This window comes from Mytilus galloprovincialis, chromosome 8 (genome assembly GCF_965363235.1).
Source record: "Mytilus galloprovincialis chromosome 8, xbMytGall1.hap1.1, whole genome shotgun sequence".
Classification (NCBI taxonomy): domain Eukaryota; kingdom Metazoa; phylum Mollusca; class Bivalvia; order Mytilida; family Mytilidae; genus Mytilus; species Mytilus galloprovincialis.
In genome coordinates, this window is record NC_134845.1 from 34,047,330 (window position 1) to 34,071,988 (window position 24,659).

General features: G+C 32.0%; 1 protein-coding gene across 3 annotated transcripts in view; it reads right to left on the reverse strand.

Annotated features, from left to right (window-relative positions):
• LOC143085622 (glutamate receptor 3-like) overlaps window positions 1-24,659 on the reverse strand; it is a 50,744-nt gene that overhangs the window by 17,031 nt on the left and 9,054 nt on the right. For all 3 annotated transcript variants that reach the window (XM_076262082.1, XM_076262080.1, XM_076262081.1), the window contains exons 3-9: window positions 14,788-15,036; window positions 13,723-13,925; window positions 10,064-10,117; window positions 9,399-9,560; window positions 3,666-3,857; window positions 3,048-3,152; window positions 827-931 (exon numbers count right to left, since the gene is read on the reverse strand). In XM_076262082.1, the coding sequence (XP_076118197.1) occupies window positions 827-931; window positions 3,048-3,152; window positions 3,666-3,857; window positions 9,399-9,560; window positions 10,064-10,117; window positions 13,723-13,925; window positions 14,788-15,036 (1,070 nt within the window). The remainder of the gene's footprint in view (window positions 1-826; window positions 932-3,047; window positions 3,153-3,665; window positions 3,858-9,398; window positions 9,561-10,063; window positions 10,118-13,722; window positions 13,926-14,787; window positions 15,037-24,659) is intronic.

The window sequence follows — 24,659 nt, forward strand, 5'->3', positions numbered from 1 at the left end:
TTTACTACTGCCATAATATTTGTTTTTTTTCTGACAATTGCATAAATGTCGATACATTTGAAAACCGAATCATCAAAACATCAGAAGCTTACTAACTTATCGGTTTTAATTTTAAGTGTGCATATTGGTATCTACTCTGTTGAATGTTTCAAAACTTTCAATTACGATCTCTGATATGGTCTCTTGAGAAGAACGATAAACTAGTTTTTGAAATCAATTGTTCTTTTAAAATATCTCTGTTTTTAAAATTATATGTATGACATCGTGTTTAATGTCATTTATGAATCCCTCGTAGAAAAACCATGCACATATAAAAATGTATGTATATAAGTAAACAATACGTAAATTGTAAAAAAAAGTAATTGTTTTTTACACGTTACTGATTATCATATGTAAATACATTGTACGTTTCAAAAGTACCAGCGGCTCTTTTCTCAACCAAAAAATATATAGTAAAATACTTGCAAGGATAACTTACGACCAGTTTCAATAGTAAGATTGTTTGTGAAAAAGAACTGCAGGACTTTTAATTTTGTGGAACGCATTAAGTGCGTTACGGCTACAAAAGACTCATTGGCTGCGCTCGAATAAAATCCTTTGGTAGTCTAAATCACGTACCATTAAAGCGCATTAAAAACAGTTTAAAAAGTAGTTCCAAATTCTATGGATAATAACGCAACATATGACTACTGTAACATCATTTTACCTAAAAATATTTTCTGATAGCCACACCCGGCATTTATCAATAAAACGAGCACGTCGAATCAATAAAACAGAACTTTAATATAGTATCACTATAATAGAAAATAAGAAGTTTAGAAATTACCACAACTAATGTAACTATGTAAGGGCCCTTATGTTCTTTTGGTTTCTTTTTTAGAGCATCTATTACATCTCTGTTGTATCCAGTTTCAGACGACCAATTTCCAATCTACAATGCAATGTATACTTTACGTTAGTCTGAACACAATCATTCATCTATATCTGTACATCCCACCCGTCCTTCCACGAATGGGAGGGTCTGGAGGGGTCCTTATTTTATTATTATTTTTTTTTATTACCATCTTATAAAACTTGCCCATAAATCTCTATTCTTTATAAAACTTGCCCATAATTCTCTATTCTTTATAATTTTTGCCCAAAATTCTCCATTATTTTTTTTATTTTTTTTTTATTTTTTACCATAATTCTCTTTTCCTAATGTGCTAGCAACACAATTGTCTATATTCTTTATGTATACGCACGCCATATATCTCTATTGCTAATGCTTTAGCACCGAATTTTACTCTATTCTTTATGTAATATGAGGCAGGCATTACCTGTAAATGGGGACGAAGTCTGTATGAATTATTTTTTTGCAACTTTAATATTTGTTAAAAAAAAGAAATGGAAATACCGTAACGTTTCCCGGATTTTGGTTTTGTTGTTAGGATTTAAGTTGTGACGTTATTTAAGTTATGACGTCGTATACAATGTAAACAAAGAAACGCTATCATCAGGTAACGTTTTTTTTTCATATCGAGGAATTATTAAAAATGAAATTGGTATTGCGTTCCTTCCTATTTTATACAAGACGGATAAATATATATGTTTTACTCAAAGTTTCATACAAACGAGACCGGAAAAAGGAAGTACATTGTAGATTTCTGCGCAGATCCGGAATTTCAAAAACGCGACAAAAAAAAAATTGAATGATTTTGAGTTCATTAGTACAATGAAAATATCGGGAAAATTTTCCCGATTTTTTTTTTTTTTTTTTTTTTTTTATTGAATTTTCTACTGTTATTGGGGACTTCGTCCCCATATAAGCACTCCATAATCTCTATATTACTATAGCTTTAGCACCCAATTTTACTCTATTCTTCATGTATATGTATAAGCACTCCATATCTCTCTATTGTTAACGCTTTACACCCCATTTGTCTATTCTTTATTATTATGGCACTTTATTCTCTACTTTTTCCCCATTATTATCTATTCTGTAAACACCATCTAGACCCTCTCATACGGCGTGAAATATTATAATTGTGTACTTACAGTTGTTTTACAAAGTAGAAAAAAACCTAATGCACTTGCAACTAATGTATCGATGTAGATGAGTAATCGGTGCGTAAGATTTAAAATCAGAAACGCAATATTAGTTTTATAATTTGATTATGGTTGCATTAATCTTTTTAGAACCATTACAGTACATTTTGACATTTGAAACATAATATAATCCATCATCTGGTTTAGACATCTGTAATCTCAATATAATTGCATTTTGATGTTGGTCATGCACACTTCAAAACTTCAAAAACAAATTATATTTATCAAATTAGAATACACGTAATGCATTTCCAAAGAGTCCCTAGTGACATATGAAATATGAAGTCATAACAACGTATAGTTTTACAAAGAGTTAATGTATGAGATGCGTTTATATTTTCACATGTATCCTAAATGGTCATAAAACTATAAAACAAATTAACTTCTCAACATGAGGTCAAAATTTATTGCATATTTAAAGTTATTAAGCATGCTTTTTCTTTCGGCATGAAATGATTTATTAATCTAATCAATGACAGCTTGATAAAATGTATCGGGTTTCGAGCCATTACTTACAAAATAAGTCAAAAGCATATACATCTTTTAAGTACAACGTTTCCTATTTCATGAAAATTTGAACAAACGAATTCATTTATTTTGTTACAACTACAAGAACATGCGTCTGACAAAAAGGGGCGAAAGTTACCACAGAGACTTTGACAGTCAAACTCATAGATCGAAAATAAACTGACAACGCCATGGCAAAAAATGAAAAAGACAAACAGACATATAACAGCACACAAGATACAACATAGAAAACTAAAGACACTAAGCAACACGAACCGGGCAAAAAACTTGGGATGATCCCAGGTGCTCCGGAAGGTTAAGCAGATCCCGTTCCACATGTAGCACCCGTTGCGTTGATAAATTTATTGCAACCCACTGAACACTCAAATGTATGACGACTTCACTCTCGCACGCTCACGTACAGCCTAGTCAAATGTTTTTCACAAACCTACCTTTTTCAATTTCTTTTTATATAGAGAATGGACATCAAAGTTGTATTTTGTTCGGTATCCATTTTTATCAAATTGTACATTTCCCGAAAGACACGGTGCTGATGTCTGAAATAAACAATTTATAGATCACATTTGTTTAAAATAAAAATAACTTTATTCGTTAGTTTACACACATGAACAATGAGTTAAGTGCATAGTGTATACATTAAGTCCATGTCATTTGGTCTCTTGTCCCATTGGCATGCATACCTCACCTTCTTATTTGTATACGCAACCAATACATAAACAAACTGCATACAATAAAGAACAAAAACTTTTATATTTACAATCGTTGTTTGTAGTGTCATTCTTACATGACTTGTATTTGATAGTAACGACTATATTTTGTTGTCGTTTGTTTGTTTGTTGATTTTTTTGTATCTTTGATAATTGTTTGTCATAATATAATTGTTTTAAATTTAATTATGTTGGCTTTGTTAATTGGTTTCATTTTTGTTTACTGTTCCTCTTTTTTTTTTTTTGTCTTTTCAATAAAAGTTTTATTTTTTACATGTATCTCCATGTTTTGTAATTGAATTTAACGTCAAATGCGTAACAGAAAAAAAATATTTAACTTACATTCTTCAGAAACTCTAAAATTATTGGTCCTCTTTCAAGAAATTTATGTTTATGACACACTATTTCTTTTGAGGAATTTGTATTATAATGTATTCCAGTTCTCGTCCGGACTAAATCAGGTCTTTCTCGATTTATTTTCTCAAAGCCTTGTTGTAGAAAGCAAAAGCTGTCCAGCAGAAATATATCTTTCATCTACAAGCAATATCAATCTACATAAAATCACCATAAGCAATAATCTATAGAGTAAAACAATTAGACGAATGCCTCATCCAGTCGTATCGAAACATCATAGTAATATTTTCAATCCTTTGAATTGATTACCTAACATGTAGCTGTATTTGGCAAAATGAATCTTTCGGAATTTTTGGTCGCAATGCTCTTCATAACCGTTCTTTATTATAAACCTTTTTAACTTTTTTTCCAGTGTCACTGATAATCTTTTGTAGATGAAACACGCATCTGGCGTAAAAAAAATTCATCCCGGTAGCTATGATGAGTTTATTTATAACCACTGGGTTGGTGCCACTGCTTGTGGAGGCTTCCTGTGCTAGCGAATTTCAAGTGTTTGATTGACGTGTGAATGTGAATTAAAGGTTCTTTATATTACATCTTTATATATTTATTGTATTTGTTCTGATTAATTTTTTTTTCCGCATAATTTTGATCTTGCGATAAATAATTGTTTCACAATATGTTGCTTATATATTTGGTATACAGTGTATGATATATTACAGACTAGGGGAATAGCTCTGGTAGCATGGATGGAGACGATAACATACGGACACATAAAAAGACACAGCTTTCATTTTCTACATTTTAATCAGACAAAGATGACGTCACAAACATAAATACAAAATACTGATAAAAGGGGAACAACTCTCTCTCACATACAGAAACATAATCTGACCATACATACTGATATATAACATCCCGCCCCCAAAACAAAAATTTACTAAATTTTTACAATGGTCAATATGTTTATGTGTTATAAAAAAATACAGTATATAATAATTTCCAAAATTGAAAGTTTACATGAATAAAGTTAATCTCTCGACACTCTAGTAACCATTTTAAAACAAACGTATCAACGCTGCAAAACCGAAAGTCTGGCATCTCGGACTCCTCCCTCGGATGACCTTATGCACGCATTACTCTCACACAAACAATTACAGTGATACACACACATTAATGGCATTTCCTACTAGCTCGGGGGGGGGGGGGGCACTTGCTATATAATTAGTGGTAGGGATGAGCCGCTGGAATAGGTCACTTTTTCATGCTCTATGATATATGAAAAGGGTGAGAAATTCAGATTAAATATATCAATAGGTTGATATTATCACTTGCTTGATTATATCATAAGTATCTGAAACTAATCAGATGTCCGTATTTATTCTTGATGCGGTTAAACCACAGTCGTAAATGCATCACTTATTTTTCAAACCAATTAAACACTATTTATTCTGATGTGGTATTTCCACTGATGCCAGTGATAGATGCAATAAATCCAACTATTTTGACATTTGCACCTAATTAACATTCAAGGGTTTGTATACATAAAACATGATAACAATTATTTAAAGAAATTCCATTGTGACAGCGTCCTTTACAAGGGAACAGCAATGAAACTTTTTATCAGTTTTTAATTAATATTTAAACATGTTAGAATCAGTGTAAGTCTTACACTCTTGGGTGATATTACATTTATCTGACCACAGATGTAATACCATCTATGATCTGATCAAACGTCTTTTATATGTATTGTATTTTGGAATTGAAATATTTTCATAATGAAAGATGTATAATTGGCAATAAGAAAAAAGTGTTTAAGATGTGACGAATTTATTGGAAAAGAAGGTGATATTATTGCGACTTTTTTGCTTGATGAGCGCGGAAAATATTGAAATATATCTATAGGTCTGTTTTTTTTGTTAATAAATATATGACAAGGTATATATTTTTGATTAACAAAATATATGAAAAGGGTGAGGTACTTGATGTCTCAGCTGCTCACCCCTACCAAAAAAAGTTTGAAGTGCCCCCCCCACCCCCCCCCCCCCAGCCTACTAGACAGGCTGATATCATTATAAAAAGCTGAATACACATTTGATAATATCATCAGAGACCTTAAACTCTTAAATTTAATAAGGTTTTATTTATGATAAATATCACACCGCTAAATGATAAACACGTTCACATTAGCTTATATTCGAAGTAAACAAATAACGTAGATCAAAATTAACATGAAAAGTATCTGGATTCATAAAATCAACATATATAGTTAAAGATAAAATGTTTTTGTACAGAATAAATTCATCAGGGTTTCTTTAAAATATGTCTTCTTGGAACTCTTTAAAACCATGGCGATACAGTTATCACCAAAACCAGTACAGTTAATATAATTACGTTTTTAAAAGACGGAGTCAAATAAAGGTTACGGCGGAATGAACACAACAGCAATACAGTCAACATATTACGCAATACACATCACACGTGTAGAAGGTTTCAACGGATAAATCTGGGTCAACATCAATAAACAGTAAAATTGGCTCTTCTGGTGAAATCGGAACTTGAGTATGGATGGCGATACAGTTATCACCGATACAAATTGAATAATGTCAAATGAAAATAGCATATAATAAATGTATAAACAGGATCCAAACGAATGTTACAGAAATAAAATGCATGATCATGATGCAATGAGATAAATCTCACGTGCTTCAGGTTTAAAACGGGATACAGGTAGTCGACATTCATCACAAATCACAAAGACAGTACGTATACAAGACGAGACATGGTCTGTTCTTCCTTCCAAAAAAATCAATTTAAATGTTGGTATTAATAAACGTCCAGATATAAATTTTTAAAAACAATAAAAAGTTATCAGCATCATGGCGGAATAACAGGATCCATCAGGAACAATCGGTCAACTTTTTAAGTAAAAATATCCAAAATCCAATGAAAAATTAAACTCCAAAATATGTATAAATCATTATTCACGATCGTTTAGGTCACTCCACCATATTACAGACTAGGGGAATAGCTCTGGTAGCATGGATGGAGACGATAACATACGGACACATAAAAAGACACAGCTTTCATTTTCTACATTTTAATCAGACAAAGATGACGTCACAAACATAAATACAAAATACTGATAAAAGGGGAACAACTCTCTCTCACATACAGAAACATAATCTGACCATACATACTGATATATAACAGATATCGAACAGTTTATGCGCCTTTGAAATTTATTCTACGTAACCAAATACTTTTCTTTGTAGGAGTTATCTCCCCGAACACTGTTTTCCTTGTGACTACATCTCCTCCGTAACCGTATAGGAAAGCGACAAATTTATTTTATAAAATTGCTCATTATATCATATGCATGATTTGTCCTATTTTGACCAGAGCGATATGAACCCTCCATATGAGATTTATTTCCCCTTATGCATTTGATATAAGTGATATGCATTTCTATCGTGTAAACCATAAGTGATAGAGACCTAACATCTTTTTTTGTGGTCCTTGATCCAAAAATAAGAAAATAAGGTTAAGGTTAGAGGTCAACGTTATGTATATTCCAAATTTTGAGTTTGTCATATTTTCAATTCTTTTCGAAAACCGTGGAGGACATCGACAACATATTTTTACTAAAATGTTAGTTGCGACAAGTCGTTACACATAAATTTTGGTTGAAAGGGTATGCTGTCATTAAATTGGTGATTTTCTCCCCTCTAATATAAAAAATTAGGCATATAGTGATATAACTCATTAACCATCTCTAATTAAGACCTTTTGATTTGATACCCTGAGTTATTTATTTTCAAAATCCTCCTGCCCCCCCCCCCCCCCCCCCCCCCCCCGAATATCAAATATGGTCGTCCCCTTATACAACAAAGAGACAAATCCGTTGGAAACTACACTTATACCATACTTTATTTTTAAAAACCCGAGCGGGCCAGGCAGCAAGTTTCAACCCAAGTATATAGTGGACTTATAATAAGATTGCATATGTTCGTGTACCAGAACCGCAGACTTTTTTTTTATCAAAAGTACATACCACCGAAATTAACCGTGAAACAGATGATGATACTACATGTACAAACTGATACAGAAGCTACCCCCCCGTTAAAATTACAACAGACTCAACAAGTTGTCCGACGTTATAACACGCCGAACTCGCAAACGTCCTGTTCGTTTTCGAATTTCAACTTTCGATACAAACTCTTCTGATGAATTTATTAAACAATCAGACGCCATGTGCAGACTAGATGTGTATTTTATCATGCTAATTAATTAATTATGTTTGATGACGTTATATGACAATGTTGAATTGTTTACCAACACAGATGTTAATTTTGTGACAATAAATGAAGGATCAAATTCTTTAAAAGACCAATGTGTTAATTTTAATTTCGTCTAACAGTTCAGTTATAATTATATGTGTATAAATTGATAGTGAAATTTTTGTGAGAAAAAGAAAAAAATATTGACAATGTAATCAATGGGTGTCAGTTGATGGAAAAAGTATTTTGTAAATAGATTTGGTGAAGAATTACTCTGTAATAAGAATTTGTTGTATAAAAAATATCGAGAGAATGTTTTCTTAAATATTGCTATGATAGCAGTTTTAAAAGATTTTTACTTCAAAGTTACTGTTTTTGATTTTTTTGTTGAAGTTTTATTCTTAATTGTATATCTCTTTGTTGAAGTTTTATTCTTAATTGTATATCTTTTAGTTACGGATCAGTTACGATTTGAGAAGAGAAGTTAATTTAGTAGAGAAAGTTTTGAACTTAAGTAATTCATTATATTGAAGGAAATATATATATTTTAGAGTTTGCTTTCAAATGAATAGTCATTTTTGTCATTTTGAAGTTTGAAAAAAAGCAAATATTGCATTTAGGCAATTAAAAGGAAAATACTGCGTTTTAAGGAGCATTTACAGTGTTGTCATTTGTAATGACAGATTTGGTGTACAATACCAGAAATAGCCTATTTTTTATGGTTGTATTTTTTGAGGCAGCGTATATGGCCATTGTGTTGCTTTAATTGTATTTCCATTTAATAAGAGTCAGCTAGGGTCTCTGCTGGTGTCATCATTTATTAAAGATTGCTCTGTATAACCAATGTTATTGCGGAATATGCAGTAGGAAGTGATTTTTGAGTATAGTAAAAGATTTTGATATTGATTGAATGAATAATAGCTTGGAAGACATAAAAAGCCATTTTTTTTTTCATGAAAATAATTGATTTTTTAATTATTTTTAAAGACCAAACGCTTTGACCATTGAAAACAAACGGGGTTTCTTTATTTGTTCGGGGGGGGGGGGGGGGGGTGTTATATGTCAGTTTGGTATGGTCAAGTCGTTTGGTAAAGTTAACATACTTTTATGAGAGTTATATCTCCTTAACCAGCCTTTGGTGTATTGATATGCGGATTACATTCCGTATTTGTATATAAAAATTATGTTAGTTTATCTTGTTCTCTTGATTTATTGTTACCATACCATGTGGATGTGTTTTTGAAGAATAAAATTGAGAATGGATAGAACATTATAATCATACTTTAGTTTAATTACTTATGCCAGAGTAAAGCATAAAAGTGGAAAGACCTTCAATTGTTCTCTGAACAAATGGTTTTTGATGTTTTTTTATGTTTGTACTGCAAATCAGGTTATCTTACATCATAATGAGGCTTAGGTCTGCAATAATTTGTTTACTCACTTCCAAAGGTGGTGCCTTGATGCCCATCTTTATCTCCGATTTTGTCCTTTTCTCCCAAGGTATTAAAACTTTTGATTTAGTGCCATTTTTGTCTACTATTTGGAAACCTGTTATGCGGGCTCCACCATGTTCAAAACTTTTGAGTTTCACTTCCTGGATATCCTTTTGATTGGGAATAATAAGGTGGAGTTAATTTGTATCAGTTGGAATTTCTAGCAGAACTAGACGAGGGACATCAGTAGCGACATGAAGACACGTGACTTTAATTAGATTTTTCGTACATATAAACAGATAAACAAAATAATAGCAAATAACGTTCCATAAGTTTATAAACATCTATTTAAAAAAAATATCTGGAAGATAATACAAATATTTTTGTTACATTTATACAAATTTAGTAAAGCATATATGTTTACCCGAGTTTTGATTAATATGGCATCAATAAAGCAATGGAATACTGACTGCCTTATTCGGGTTTATGATTAAAAAAGTCTTTCATAAGTCCAAAATGATAGACACAGACTCTTCTGTCGTAAATAGCTAGTATTAATCAAAATTTAAGAGCTTTTTTTTTAGATAGGGTTAGTAAGTGATGAAGCAAGACTAAATTTGACTATACATTTCTTATGTTTGGCTTTATATACATATATGGAATGCTCACTTACCATGCCACCAATTATGTAATTGTATCCTTCTCTGTTCATACCTAACTCTGTTATCTGAAATTAAAAAAAATATATGGAGATATTTACTGCGTTTAAGATCCATTAGTGGCATTGAGCTGTTATGGTCTTAACAGAAGTGGTCAATACACATTGCTTCGTTGTCTCTTTGGTACATTCCCCGCTACCATTCTCACTTTTATTTAAATTGGCTATGTGAATTTAAATGATTTTTTTTTTTGGAAACGAAATTACTTTGTTAGACGCTTGAAGAAAAAAGGGTGAATTCGAAAATATAGTGACAAGGTAGAAGATACATGTAATATACTTGTGCTTGGTCAAGAATTTGAATATGTGGTCCAAGGACACAGTTATCGTCCTTTGGTTTCTAGTGTAAACAGTGCATAGCTTGCATGTTTTATTTAATACACTTTCCCAATTTATTTCTTGATATTAAATGCATGAAATATTAAGTAGGGGGATGTATTTACATGTAAAAAAGAATTGGGTGTTGAATCTTTATGTTAAGTAGTGATTTGGTCCAGTTCAAAAAGGTCAAATTTTATCACGTCTGAAGCTGTCAAACTGAATTTTACGCCCCCTTAACACAGAATTGTCAATATTTTGAGTTAGAGCTGGTAGAAGTTTCTATAATTTTGATATTATTTGTCTCACTGGTAGTACACTACACTGTAAAAATCTTTTTGAGAAAGAGCAGGTGCGATTTTTTTAATTTGAATTTATGGTCTAAAAGAAATGCACTACGAAATAACTGTGTTCTCGGGCCATGTCATTCTTGAAATTCAATGTTATTCAATAAATAAATTTTGATTTATCCGACGCTCGTGTACACCGTGTATCGTCGGTACAGCGGATACAGGTACAAAATAAAATGTACTGACCAAGCGGTCGTGATCGATTTTTCTTCTGACACGGTATCTTTGTTTTGTTAACATAATATCAATGTGTACTTCAATCTAAACATAATTGTTTAATAAATGATTTGGTCGTAGGTTGATGATAAGAGAAGTCTCATTAATTTTGTCAAAACAAGAACGCTTACTAAAAAACATGTGCAAATACTTGTCAAAGAAGTTGTCGCTCGTCTCATCTGATATGGTTCTATATTCATTGCAACTCTTTTACTAACAGAAGGCCATTGAGTGTGTGTAATAAGTATAGCTGTTTCATTAATAGGCATCTGTCAGAAAAAAAAGTACAGAATCATATATCGGATGAGACGAATTGTAACTTCTTTGACAAGAATTTGCACATGTTTTTAGTAAGCGTTCTTGTTTTGAGGAAATTAATGAGACTTCTCTTGTAGAGAGTTGTCTCATTGGCAATCATACCACATCTTCTTTTTTATATTGAAATCTTTCATACATATGTTATTTTTCGACATTTTTTTCCGAAAAGAAGCTTTGTGTACGGTGTAAATCTAACAAATAAATCCTTCTGTACGGTGCATAGTTGAATGAATGTACGTTATATAGCTTTTCACGCTTCGAAATACATAAAAACCTATATCCGCTGTACTGATGATACAAAGTTGAAACATTTGAGTTGGTTTTTTTTTTATAAAAACTTAAAGGATTACAGTATATGTCGTCATATATACCGGTTTAACACATGTGCATAATTAAAAAGCAGTGGCGGAGAAAACACTTGTTGAAATAGATACTCATTTTAAAACCAATTTAAATCATTGATTTGACCGAAATTTCCTAAGCTCAAAAATTAAATTTAATTCTCTTGTGCTTTAAATGTTATCATATCATTTAATTAAGCAGCTTCAATGTAATTTGCGATTTTTACTCTTCTGTCGCTTTGGGTCTTAATTTTTGTTTTGTGTTATAAACAAAATTTGCAAGAATAAGAAAGTGTCATGCTTAGACTACTTTTTAAAAATAAATGAAAACAAGGACGTTAAAAAGAGAAAATAATTCTAAATTTACTTTGCGTGTCATCCAAATAGTACATATTAGACTTAATATTTCAACAGCCGAATCTACAACACCAAAATAGTAAACAAACAAGAATGTGTCCTAAGTACACGGATGTCCCATCCGCAGTATCATTTTCTATGTTTAATGAACCGTGAAAATGGGGGGAACTCTCTAATTTGGCATTAAAATTAGAAGGATCATATCATAGGGAACATGCATGTGTACTGAGTTTCAAGTTGATTTGACTTCCACTTCATCAAAAAACTACCTCGACCAAAAACTTTAACCTGAAGCGGGACGATCAAACGGGCGGACGCACAGACCAGAAAACATAATGTCCATAAATGGGGCATAAAAATAACACAAATCGTACATGTAAACAAATAAAGGCAACAGTAGTATACCTCTGTTCAAAAATCGTAAATCTATGGACAAAAAACAAAATCGGGGAAACAAACTAAAACTGAGGGAAACGCATTAAATATAAGAGGAGAACAACGACACAACATTAAAATGTAACACACATAGCAACGGACTAAGCATTAGACAAAATCCGATGAGAATAACCAATATAACATCAAAACCAAATACATGAATTTGGAATAGAAAAGTACCGTGACACGTCTAATAGTAATGTGAATTCACACTCAAATATAGGAGAAAACAAACGACACAACGTAAAAATGTTACACACACAGAAACGAACTATGATATAACAATGGCCATTTTCCTGACTTGGTACAGGACATTTTTAAAGAAAAAAATGGTGGGTTGAACCTGGTTTTGTGGCATGCCAAACCTCGCACTTTAATGGCATTGTTAAATTTAACATTAAAATGACAACATAATAATACAGGACTTCAATACAAATAAATAGAACGTATTAGGCAAGGACAAACATGAATAATAGATAACAAAAGGCATCAGGTTTAAAATTCAATAAGTTAAAACCGCGCCTCGTCCACACAAGACTTACCAGTGACGCCCAGATATAAAAAATCGAAAGTCAAAAAAAGGGGTACAAAGTTGTACAGCTCTGAGGATCAAAAGTTGAAAAAGGTTGTGCCAAATACGGCTAGGGTTTTCTGCTTGTGATAATAACATCCTTATTATTTAGAACAATTTATGCTATTGCAAACAGTAAATTTTATCAAATGAATATAAAAGATTTACAATATAAAACTGACGTCTTAACTAGTTACAGAAAACAAAACCCGAATACATAATACATTGAAGACCAACACAGAAAATATACACACCCGACTTTGTCCAGGTCTCAACGCAAACAGTCATAAAATGACGTCACATACGAAGTAGTAAAAAGGCACAAAAATTACGTCACGCAGACATTTGAATTTCTGAAACGCACGAAAATGACGTCACATTTGAAAAACTATATCTCAAAAATAAGATAGAAATAGGATTGATTTAAGATTATAATAGAACTAAATACTGATATTACATTTAAACACAATGCACATTGCAATATTAATTTTAACAGCAATTAACTATATTATATATATATATGTCCGGTTTGTTTTGAATCTAACTTCAATCATAAAATAACAAAGATTTTTCCAAATCTGATTGTGTTCATGGCTGCATACAATTATCATGACTACCAAACTAAAACAGCTAGAGATAGTGATAAATCTTGTAAAATGTGTCAGAGAAACCACCTCCTTCACTAGAGAAACCTCCTCCTTCACTTACCTGTTTTAATATTAGTTGTAATGTTGGTCGATCCAGTATATCTAAAATAAATATCTTTTCTGTTTGTGACAACGCCATTTTATCTAAAATCCGCAGCTGTTCATAAGAATCATTAAGTTTCCCTAAATGTCGTTGTATGATATTTATTTTGTCAGACGCATTTGTTAACGTGAATATTTCTGAAACTCGCCAAGGCCACAGAGCTGAAAAATACAACACTTATGATTACTTAATGAATGGCTATTATCTATTTTGAATTTATTGAACCATAAAACTAGTTTTTGACTCTTTACGTTGAATAATCCGCGAAGCGGATTATGTAAAATGTGAAGAGTCAAAAATTAGTTTTATGGTTCAATAAAATCTAAATAAATTATTGCCAGTCATTATAAATAAATTTCTATCAAAAATAAGACTCAAAGAACTTTTTATATTATTTATATTAACAATAACAACGTACACACATGTTGGCGTATGAATACACAACGTCAGAGTGGGCGTGTCGCCATCAAAATTGACAACATTGAAAATAAAACTAATAATTTTAACCAATCAGAAGAAAGTAAAAACACCAAATTTATTTATTTCTCAATAAAAGTAATTGTTGTTGCTGTCGATGCTCTTAAGAACTTCAAATAACCATGTACTCTACGTTTGTATTTTATTACCATTTTGGCTTTAATTTTTTTAGTCGTCTTGCTCATCTTTTTTCTTGTTAGGTGTAAGTTTAGAAAAAAGTAATTTACATTGAAACCAACAATCTCAATTTGATGATGTCTTCTTGTTTTTCTAACCAACTATGGTATAAGTACTGTCTTATCCCGGGGTATGACGATTCTTCAATTAGTTTTAATTAGAGTTAAACGCTATGTGTCCTGATAGAGCAGGGCATTCATAATATAGAGTTCGCATTCGGTTTTTGATTGGGTTCGTTTTAGTCCATTAATGGAATACATTTTTTTTCAAATTTTATTCAGGATTCTCCGTACTATGTTTTTGTTAATGACACACTAATAAATGTTAACATACATTTGTGAAGATGTTACATTTTGTAAATATACTTACGATCGTTTTCAACATGTAGATAGAAAACAGTTCTCCATTTGTGTAGTTTAATGAAATCTACTACAGCTTTCAAATGTGGCGGGGCAATATGCAGAAGGTATTTATAATTGGGCTTCAAGAGCTTTCGGACATCATTGTATATTATGACAGGCACGTGCATGGCTTGGCTGTAAGATTCAATGGCGTCATAAGATCGGACGTCGGCTGCTGTAACGATGCTGAATATGGTTTCCATGAGTAATAAACATACTGAAATTATAACATGAAAGATTTGTTTTTTTGTTATACAGTGAAACCTGTTTAAACCGAACCTCTTCGGAATTTAAGATTTTGTTCGGTTTTGGCCGATGTTCGGTTTTATCAGGTTCACAAGGCATACAATTTGATATGACGGTGCTTTAGAACATGTTTGGTTTATACAGGTTTTCGGTTTGTGCAGGGTTCGGTTTATCAAGGTTTCACTGTACAAAGCAATACAAAATTGATGAAATGTTATTTACCTAATTTTACTAAAGAGGGGCTAAATGTATATCAGAGGGCCAGTCAAACTCATAGATTGAAAATAAACTGGGAACGCCATGGCTAAACAGAAAAAGTCAAACAGACAATTGAATTTAAACTTAATCATTTTATTTTTTTAGACAGGGCAATAAACACTTACTATTTGAATGTTGTTTTTGAAAGTTGATGTGTTCTGACTGTAAAGGTCTGTCTGTCTTATTTGATTCAATGTTTAAAGTAAACTACTGACTTCTTTGAGAAACTAGTTTGTCTGATAACGATATAACTATGGAGTGGGATTAAAATGTTACATTTGATTTAAGTGTAATGGCAATTGCTACTTCGAGAAATTTCTTTAATCTAACTTAATATATAATAAAACCTTAACGATGGCCAATGAGAAACAAAAAGTTTTTCCTGGAATATAAAAATAGCAATTATCCAGCTATAGAAAATATCACACAGACTAATCAACCGTTTAATCTATCTATATTTGGAATTTAATTTACTTGAAAACATGACCAGGTCGTTTAACTAGTATGAATTTATCTAGTACGTATTATTCTATTCCTTCGCCGGTTTTAATACATCGTGATTTTTACATCGCATAATGGTTAAGGATAGTAACGAGAGCAAAAAAAAACATTCCTTATGGCTTGTTGAAGTTCATTTTTTCAATGAATACCCATGGAAATAATTTTGAAGAACTTAAACAAATAAACGTTTTGTCGTGATAAATATATATTTATATACAAGTAAAAATAAAAACATAACTATCTATGCACATGTAGCGAAAAAATGTTTTTACGGTTGAACATTTCCTTTATATCATGTGTTTTGAATTATTGTAAGGTGTAAATATCTGTCTCGCAGGTAAAATATTACCGCCTGTCATTTATTCGTCATCCAACATAACATATATGCATGCGGTCATCCGATGTTCAGTACTTCAGTACTTTGATTATTATCATGACTGTCTTAGTATAGGCCAATGGTGCCTGTCGAAAAAGGACCTGTTGTGCTATTCTTATATACATAATGTATGTAATTATTGTCTTCAGCACAAACTTGACTGTCATGACTTAAATATACTATAATGTAAAATACACCGACTGTCTTACATGTACAAGTTAATGCAGTCTTCTTGAGAGAAAAAAGTTACAACTTATGTTTTGTATAATGATGACGAAAGGTAATCAATGCTGAGAATCAGGACACTCGAGTGTAATATAATTGTCAGAAATTATTGACGGCACAATACAATTTTCACATGCAATTATGTAACAATTGTTACACAACGTTATTTAAACAGTACAGCTTCTAAATTCGTTCGGAATAAATAATTTACTTCTAAATTCGTTCCGAAAAAATGATTTAGGGGAGCCTATCACATTAATGCTGTAATTGAGAAAGCAGTATTCTCCGTGTGAGTATTATATTTTAGATAGTTGTGAAAACAGATGAAACATCAGTGATTAGTCATTAAACATACAATGTAGGTGTATGTCTGAGTCCTTGGTGTATTATCTACATTCTCAAACATATCGACAGCAGAAATGATCAATTGTGGACTGTTCAGACTAACAACATTAATAGAATATTTACGGTAGATGTAATCTTCCAGCTCGTTAATCACAACTTTGGATTGAAGTAGAGAACTTATACCATTACACAATTATAAGAACATAAAAGATGGACAGCGTAAAGTATTCGACTATATTGATTATAGTTATTAGAAATTATGAACCATTTCGAAGCTATGAGAATACTCGAGTTTCATCAACAAGGCTATTTGTATTTGAATAAATGTTAGGTTTAGTAAACATAGTGATACGCTTCCCGTCTGTGAATCAGTCTATATAAAAAAAAACATGTCGTTTTTTTTTTTTTTTTGCATTGCCCTCTTATTGCATCTTAATTCATAGAAGATTAAAAAAAAGTAGTATATTTGCCAATAAGACAACAGAGACCGTTGGAGGATGATGTAAAAAAAATATATAAAACACTGAACGGTTTTGAATGGAACAATGAGCAAAACAAAATATTAATGGTTATGTTTTGAACCTTTACATTTCATGGCTATCACACATTTGAATAATAGAATCACCTTATTAGGTTAGTTGTTTTTTATTTGCTTTCCATTAAAAAACAAATTTAAAAAAAAAATGAATTACAAAATAAAGGACAACGTTTTTTTTTTTTTAATTTATCATCATGTACCTCTTAGACACTTGCTGTTGTATATAATTTCACACGTACAGACACTGATGGGTATTGTAATTGTTGAATCGTTGCTTGTTATATGTACCCAAAGGCCATGGAAACTTCAAAATATGTTTTATAGCATTAGTTTTATCTGTTGTTTTCCTATGAGATCATATTTCTTCCTAATGGTTTTCACGGAATGAAATATTAAACGTTTTTGTTCCATTTTAGAAATCAAGTGTGAACTATTCATCCAATTAAAACAATAAAGAAGAACCGTAGCGGTCATGAGACAGCCATTAACCAAGATAAAACAAGACACTATTCATGCAAATTGGCAGGCAAACAAACATTAAAACAATTAACAATGTTTGTAATATCAGCCATAAAAATATTCTGGTATTGAGTCTGTTCATGCCAATAATGTTTAAATCTGATAGCCATCAACCAGTGGCGAACAAATCAAATTATATCAAAATTTGATCAATAAGTTCTGAAAGAAATAAATGGATATCTTGTCGCCAGGGAGTATACACATAGTGAGCGTATATTGTGATTGTGTATAATTTGAACGATGAATGGTCTTTATTGACATACGGTTCTGATAGCATTTAATGGTGTCAACAAGATTATTAGAACAATGATAATTTAATCGATATTGAACTATTCGCAGAATATGTTAAATGGAAAAATTGAGGCGATTTTCATATGAAAAAAGAATATGAGCGGTACATTTCAATGAGACAGTAGTCCGACGAAACATATTGCAAAAACATAATACGTATTATGGACAGGCATATATCCAATTTTCCAATGTCTAATACGTCAACTTCGAATTGGTTATACTAAACTGCATTATATTTCAAATTTTCATCCAAACTGTGTTATTCTATTTTTATTAGGTATGTTCCGGACAATATGAGTATTTGGACCATATGCGTATGGTCGTGACCATATGCGTATACTCATAAGGTCAAACCATACGAGTATGGTCCGACCGTACGCGTATGGTCGGACCATATGAGTATATACTCGTTCGGTTATTAACAAGCCGGACCAAATGAGTATTTTGGACCATATAGGTATTTTTTTTTCAAATATGTATTAATAACGTTTCATTAATACAATAAACTTTATCTAAAAGAAAACAATGATGATTACATGAAAATGTATTAATTTTATAATGCAAAGGCTACGTAAACATGAGATATTGATGCCGCAATTAGTTTTCATCGGTAATTATATTATTAAGAAATTTTGAAAAATAACTTCCCAAGTCGACATATTGCCATTCACTAGAAAAAACAAATCGTATAAAATGTGTTTACTATAGTTGTGACTAGTCAGTAAAATAAAATGCGTAAAACTGTTTATTTTTATTTAGTTAATATTTTTATCATTCTAATATATTAAAATGACCTTTGATATCGTCTTTTCAACGACGTGACAACTAGAAGGGCCATACCTTATGAAGAGTTAAGTATTAACTGTAAACTTGTTAATTTCCCCGACCATACGCGTACGGTCGGACCATATCAGTATTTATCTAACCTCCTATACATTTCTAGGAATATGATTGGTTAATAGTGTCCACGTGGAGACCGTTTATATATCATATTATACTATAGGTTAGTAGGAAGGCAGGGCTTATTTCATACACGGATAGAAGTGGTGTTACGTCCCTTCATATTCCATATTAGGTAAGAAGGGAGGCGGCGCTTATTTCTACATAGTTAGTAGCAGTGGCGGATCCAGAGGGAGGCGTAGAGGGCGTATCCCCCCCCCCCCTCTTTTGCTCGGACTTTTTTTTTTGTAAAAATTAATGATTAATCAGACTAGACTTCGTGAACTTTTCCATTTCCCGTGTACTACTATTTAATTTTTATGCGACAATTCTTGACTTATAAAGATATTTTTCGCTGGAATTTACTGATTATCAAAGTCATGTGATTCGCGGGTGGAGTTGGCCTGCAGTGCGTCGAATAAAACGTCTCTCAGTCATTTTGAAATTCAAATTACAGTAACATATTGCGTAGGCTGCGGATGACAATCATGACACCTTCAAAGCGATACAGGATTTAGTAAGAACAATTGACTTCTATTTCACTATTCCACCAAACAGAAAGTAATGCTCTATAGACTATTGCACTCTCATGAAAAAAAAAGTTACACAGCAATACTATCTAACTACGGAAACATGATTAACCCCAAACGTCCCAGCCTATTTAAAATAATATAGCTGAATAATGATCCCCAGTCAGTATAATCTCTATATAGATTTAAAGTCGTAAGTACGAACCATTTGATTTGAGGAGACAGTCTTAGATATTTGAGAGAAAAAAAATTGACTCTGATTTTTGCCTTAATGAAAAATTCTGGACGCAAAACAAAACTCTTGTCCAATTTTTTGCTATTAGAAACGAAAATTCCCAACAGAATTATTTAGCAATAAATGAACATGATGAATAAAAGCGGGCATATTTTTTTGTGGCAGGGGTTTTCATGTCTGACCGGAATGTCTGTTTCGCCGAACTGATATATATGGAATACTTTTTTCAAGACCAGACTGCAACCTGCCCGCTGGGTGTGGCCGTTATGTCTCCTTTGTCGGCCGTCATTCATAAATTCGTAGTCATTTCAGACTCATTCTTAGCCTTTGATTCATTTGGAACCCTTTACTTCCCTTAATGTCTTGGTGAAACATATCAACCAAACATTTGGATAAAAATTGCTTGTTTGTCTTTTTTTAACGCGTGTCGGTCGTATTTAAAATTCAATCGAATAGCCCAGCGTATATCTTGTTTACAACAAGAAATCTGTGAGGTTATTCTAACTTAACTTACAACATACGTGCGAGAATTTTCCATGTCTATGTTTTTCTGACAAATCCCACATTAAATGTATCAGTACATAGCTTTGGATCCATACTATCATTTTATGATAGACAATTAATAGGGAGAATACAGCATCGAAAATGTCCAACCCTTACACCTTAACAGCAACTACAAAATATGCATGCCCCACAACAGGAACCGTTTAAAAAGTGCATATTTCACTTATTTTATCTTTTTAGTCCTAAAAAGGACCCAAAAAAATTTTTGCCTCGCTCCCCTCGGCGATCTTTAAAAACTACGCCCCCTCTTTCAAAAATCCTGGATCCGCCCCTGAGTAGTGGTGTTACGTCCCTTTATAAAAACAAAACGGTACTGAGAAAAATTCTTAAAGGTTTTAACAAACGCAGAACTTGATGATTAAGATGGAAATGAATTCATAAAACACATTTAAACCTCTCAAGTTGTTATTGTTGGCATCTGTTTTTGTAGGATAAATGGAAGTAGTTTCTTAATGCTACCAGTATTGAGGATAATTGCTTATTTTGATAGGTCACTAGTCTAAATTTCTCACTTTAAGATAGTCGGTAAGATAAATTCGTAATATAGTGTGCTAGTGACGTAATACGGTATATATGGGGTCTCATCCCATATGGAATTTACTGACCCCATATATACCGTATTAGGTCACTAGCACACTATGTACCATACGCGTACGGTCCAAATACTCATATGGTCCGGAACAGGTACATCATTTGCTTCGTAGTTACCGTGCTTTAACAAGAGAAAATGAAACGTGTTGCCACATGAAAGCACGTTCATTTCATTCAACTGTTGCTTGACAGAAACTTATAAACTGTATATCCACCGTGAGCGCTTGCTTGTTAATTATTCAGGTTTGACTCTTTTTAAATCTCATACTTTCCCTTGCTTTTTAACTCCATTTTGTGTCCGTTTCTATATAAACTTCTGATATATTAACTGAACAGCGCTAAGGAGAATTAATGAAGCTCTGATTGTTTTCTATTATTATAGTGTTAGACGATAGAAGTTTTTTTCGCCTCCAGCTTAAAACCAAGAAATGGTCTTTGAAACATATTGGGTGCTAATTACAAAAGTGACGGCAATGTTTGAATGCCAAAAAAAAACCCATTTATATCGCTTATAATTCACTAAAGCGTCGTTCAATTATCCAGTTACTGTAATTTGCGAACTGTAACCCCAACCCCAATGTTACATTATATATTACATTTATTGAACAATCTGAAGAAAAAACCCAGACAAGACTGAGAGTGAAGCAAAGAATGAAGTCATATTCCAATTTGAAAATAAACACCCTCTATTTATGTATGTTTTTACATAAATTTCTATTTATGCAGTTTTTGAGTGGATGTTGCTATGGGTAATATGTGTTTCCGTGGTAACAATTGAAGTCAACAACACTTGACGATAGTAATTTAAAGTTTTCGTTAGATTTTATGTATTTTCTTATCGGTTATAAAACAATTCAGGACATTTAAGCTCTTAAACTGCAATATTCTGCAAATAAAAACTCTGTTTCCAAGGAAAAAATCGGTTGCTATGGTGATAAAACTATAGAAAATCCCACGTATTTTTCTATTTAATTTGGTAAAGTAGTATCCAAACTTCATAACTACAGTGCTAACTATTCTGTACGCATTTGCACTTTTCTGAAAAACACCAGAGAAAATTTGATAATTTCGCAAAAATCCCAATTTCAGAAAAGTTGAAAATATACATTTTTTCGCAAAAATTTCAAAAAAATAAAAAATTTGGTTGACATGCAATCTTCACTAAAATGAAGCTTAAACCAAGTTGTATCAATGTTACATACATGTATGAACATTAATGAAAAATGCATGAATCTATTCATAATCAGGCTCTGAATTGTGGTGATTTAGCTGATTATTTAAAGATTTTACCACGCTTATCAACCAAAAAATAGTGTGTGATTTACCATGGCAACTACTCATTATTTACCACTAAAAATTTATTTTTGGACAGTATTCATTTATTGCTTCTACTAGGCCAATTATAGATAAAATCTGGAACCCCCATGTATCACATGTATATGGCACTCTGCCTGGTTCTTATAAAGAGCTGTACTTAAACATAATTGTCTGGACTATATTATGAAAATAAGAAGATATGGTATGATGCAAATGACAAAACTATCAAGCAGATACCTTCTTGTCTGTTTTTCCTTCCATTCATTCTCATCACAAGCCTAACCCTTGATCAATATTTTCCTCAAACAAATATATGTGCTAACACGAGGACTGCACTTCAGAGGTGCTTATCTGAAATAATCTCACCAAGTTATACTCAAACGTCATGAACTCAATCGTTGAAGTTTGTTCCCCATAGATCTTTTGGTGGAACGAGTCACAAGGTTTTTTGTTCAACACAAACTATCTTTATCAATCTTTTATGATCGTCATACAAAGGTGAATTTGCAATTTCAGAAATTACAAATGTCATCATACGATCGACTGGTATAGCTAATTAATGATTACTTATTACTATACACTTCATTGAGGCGTTGGCAGTTGGCAGTGACCGACATGTTAGGGCGAATTTTAAATAGATATGTGATTTGCAAGTAAATGACTGTCACATCAATATAATTTGAGAATATGGTTATATAATTCAATTGTTCGCCTCTATAGTGATTGATTTGTCTGAGGTACGTCATTTCATCATCATTTCAACAGTCTTGGGCTTTAAAGATCATGCGATCACAAAAGTCATCACAATAATATATAGAAGTTCTGTCAAATAGTCACAGCGCCATGACATAAAGTTGACGACATTTTGGTGTGTTGTTGTACACATTCAATTCGATCATTGTATAAAAAATTATTTATTTTACCAATTTATATATAGATCAATGTACTTTTGAAAAACTTACTAATAGTGCGGAAATAATGCTTGACAAACGAATCGGACTAACACTTGATATGTAGGTGCTGCTTAAATGTTGCTTCAAAGAAAGTTCTTATATTTAACATTAACTTGTATATATTAAATATTAACGCAAAGATGACACTAGAAAAATCAATTTATTTAAAATCTATACATTAACTTTTCCAGTTTTTATACCTCCCCGGTGGTTTGATATTCGGCTTTGATCGTTTCTGATAAAGTTAATTACAGAAAAGCGATTTAGATACATGAAATGTATAAAGTATGTTTTTTTCTACATTTTTATCGTTAAAGAATCTTCTTTTATTATTTCGTTTATAAATATTCCTACGAGAGTCCTGTAGCACCACAATGAATGAAATGCAGTCGTCCCTTTATTGAAAAATATACTCTTCAAATATATCCCATCTTTAGAAAGGCACAATATTTATATAATAGTTCTTGAAAAACTGGTCATTATCGTGATATATGGACTGCTCACTGGACAGTGGTATTGACTAAGAAAGTTATAATGACTGAGCCGAAGGCGAGGTCATTATCGCTGTCACAGTCAATAACACTGTCCTACGGGCAGTCCATGTATCACGATAAAGACCAGTTTTTCAAGAACTATTATGTTTATTTCATTGAAAAACCATGTTTTGGAAAATTCTCATGAATTCAAAATGCCTAAAGCGAACTCGAGTAGTTGTTCGATTTCTATGGCAAAGAGTGAAGACCAGTCGTAGTAATACTGCCATTCATTTTAGTGCAATTTTTCAGTAAGTAAATACTTAATCAAGTTCTCTTTAATTTTATAATTAACAAAAACATATGATAAACAATTCAACAACTTAAATATATTAATATTAAATATAGGAACATGTTTTATAAAAGGTACATCTCTCTTAACAGAGAAACCACGCCCCAACGGTCATTATCAGATGGAAACCACGCCCCAACGGTCATTATCAGACGGAAACCACGCCCCACCGGTCATTATCATGTAAAAGTTCGTTAACGACCGGTTTTCTGGTCCGTTTTGTACTGTTAATGACCGATGGAATTTATTACTGAAGAATAATGAATGTCATGTGACCTCTTGTTATCCAATACGAGAATCTTATTCTCAACCGATATGAAATAATTATGGATACATGATAAAAATAAATATGATACAATTTTAGAGTAAGTGAGCAATTTGAATGTCAAAACAACGAAGGTCAAACTACTTACGACATCGTAACCAACTGTTTTATTTGTTCAAAATTGTTTTCTAGATCTTAAATAATGCGGTTTACTTATAAGGAGTCATTGTTTACATCAAAGCGCTATTAAACTGTGGAAATTACCTATAAATAATGCATCAATGACTAGCTAAACTGATTGTATCAAACGAGAATAAAAAAA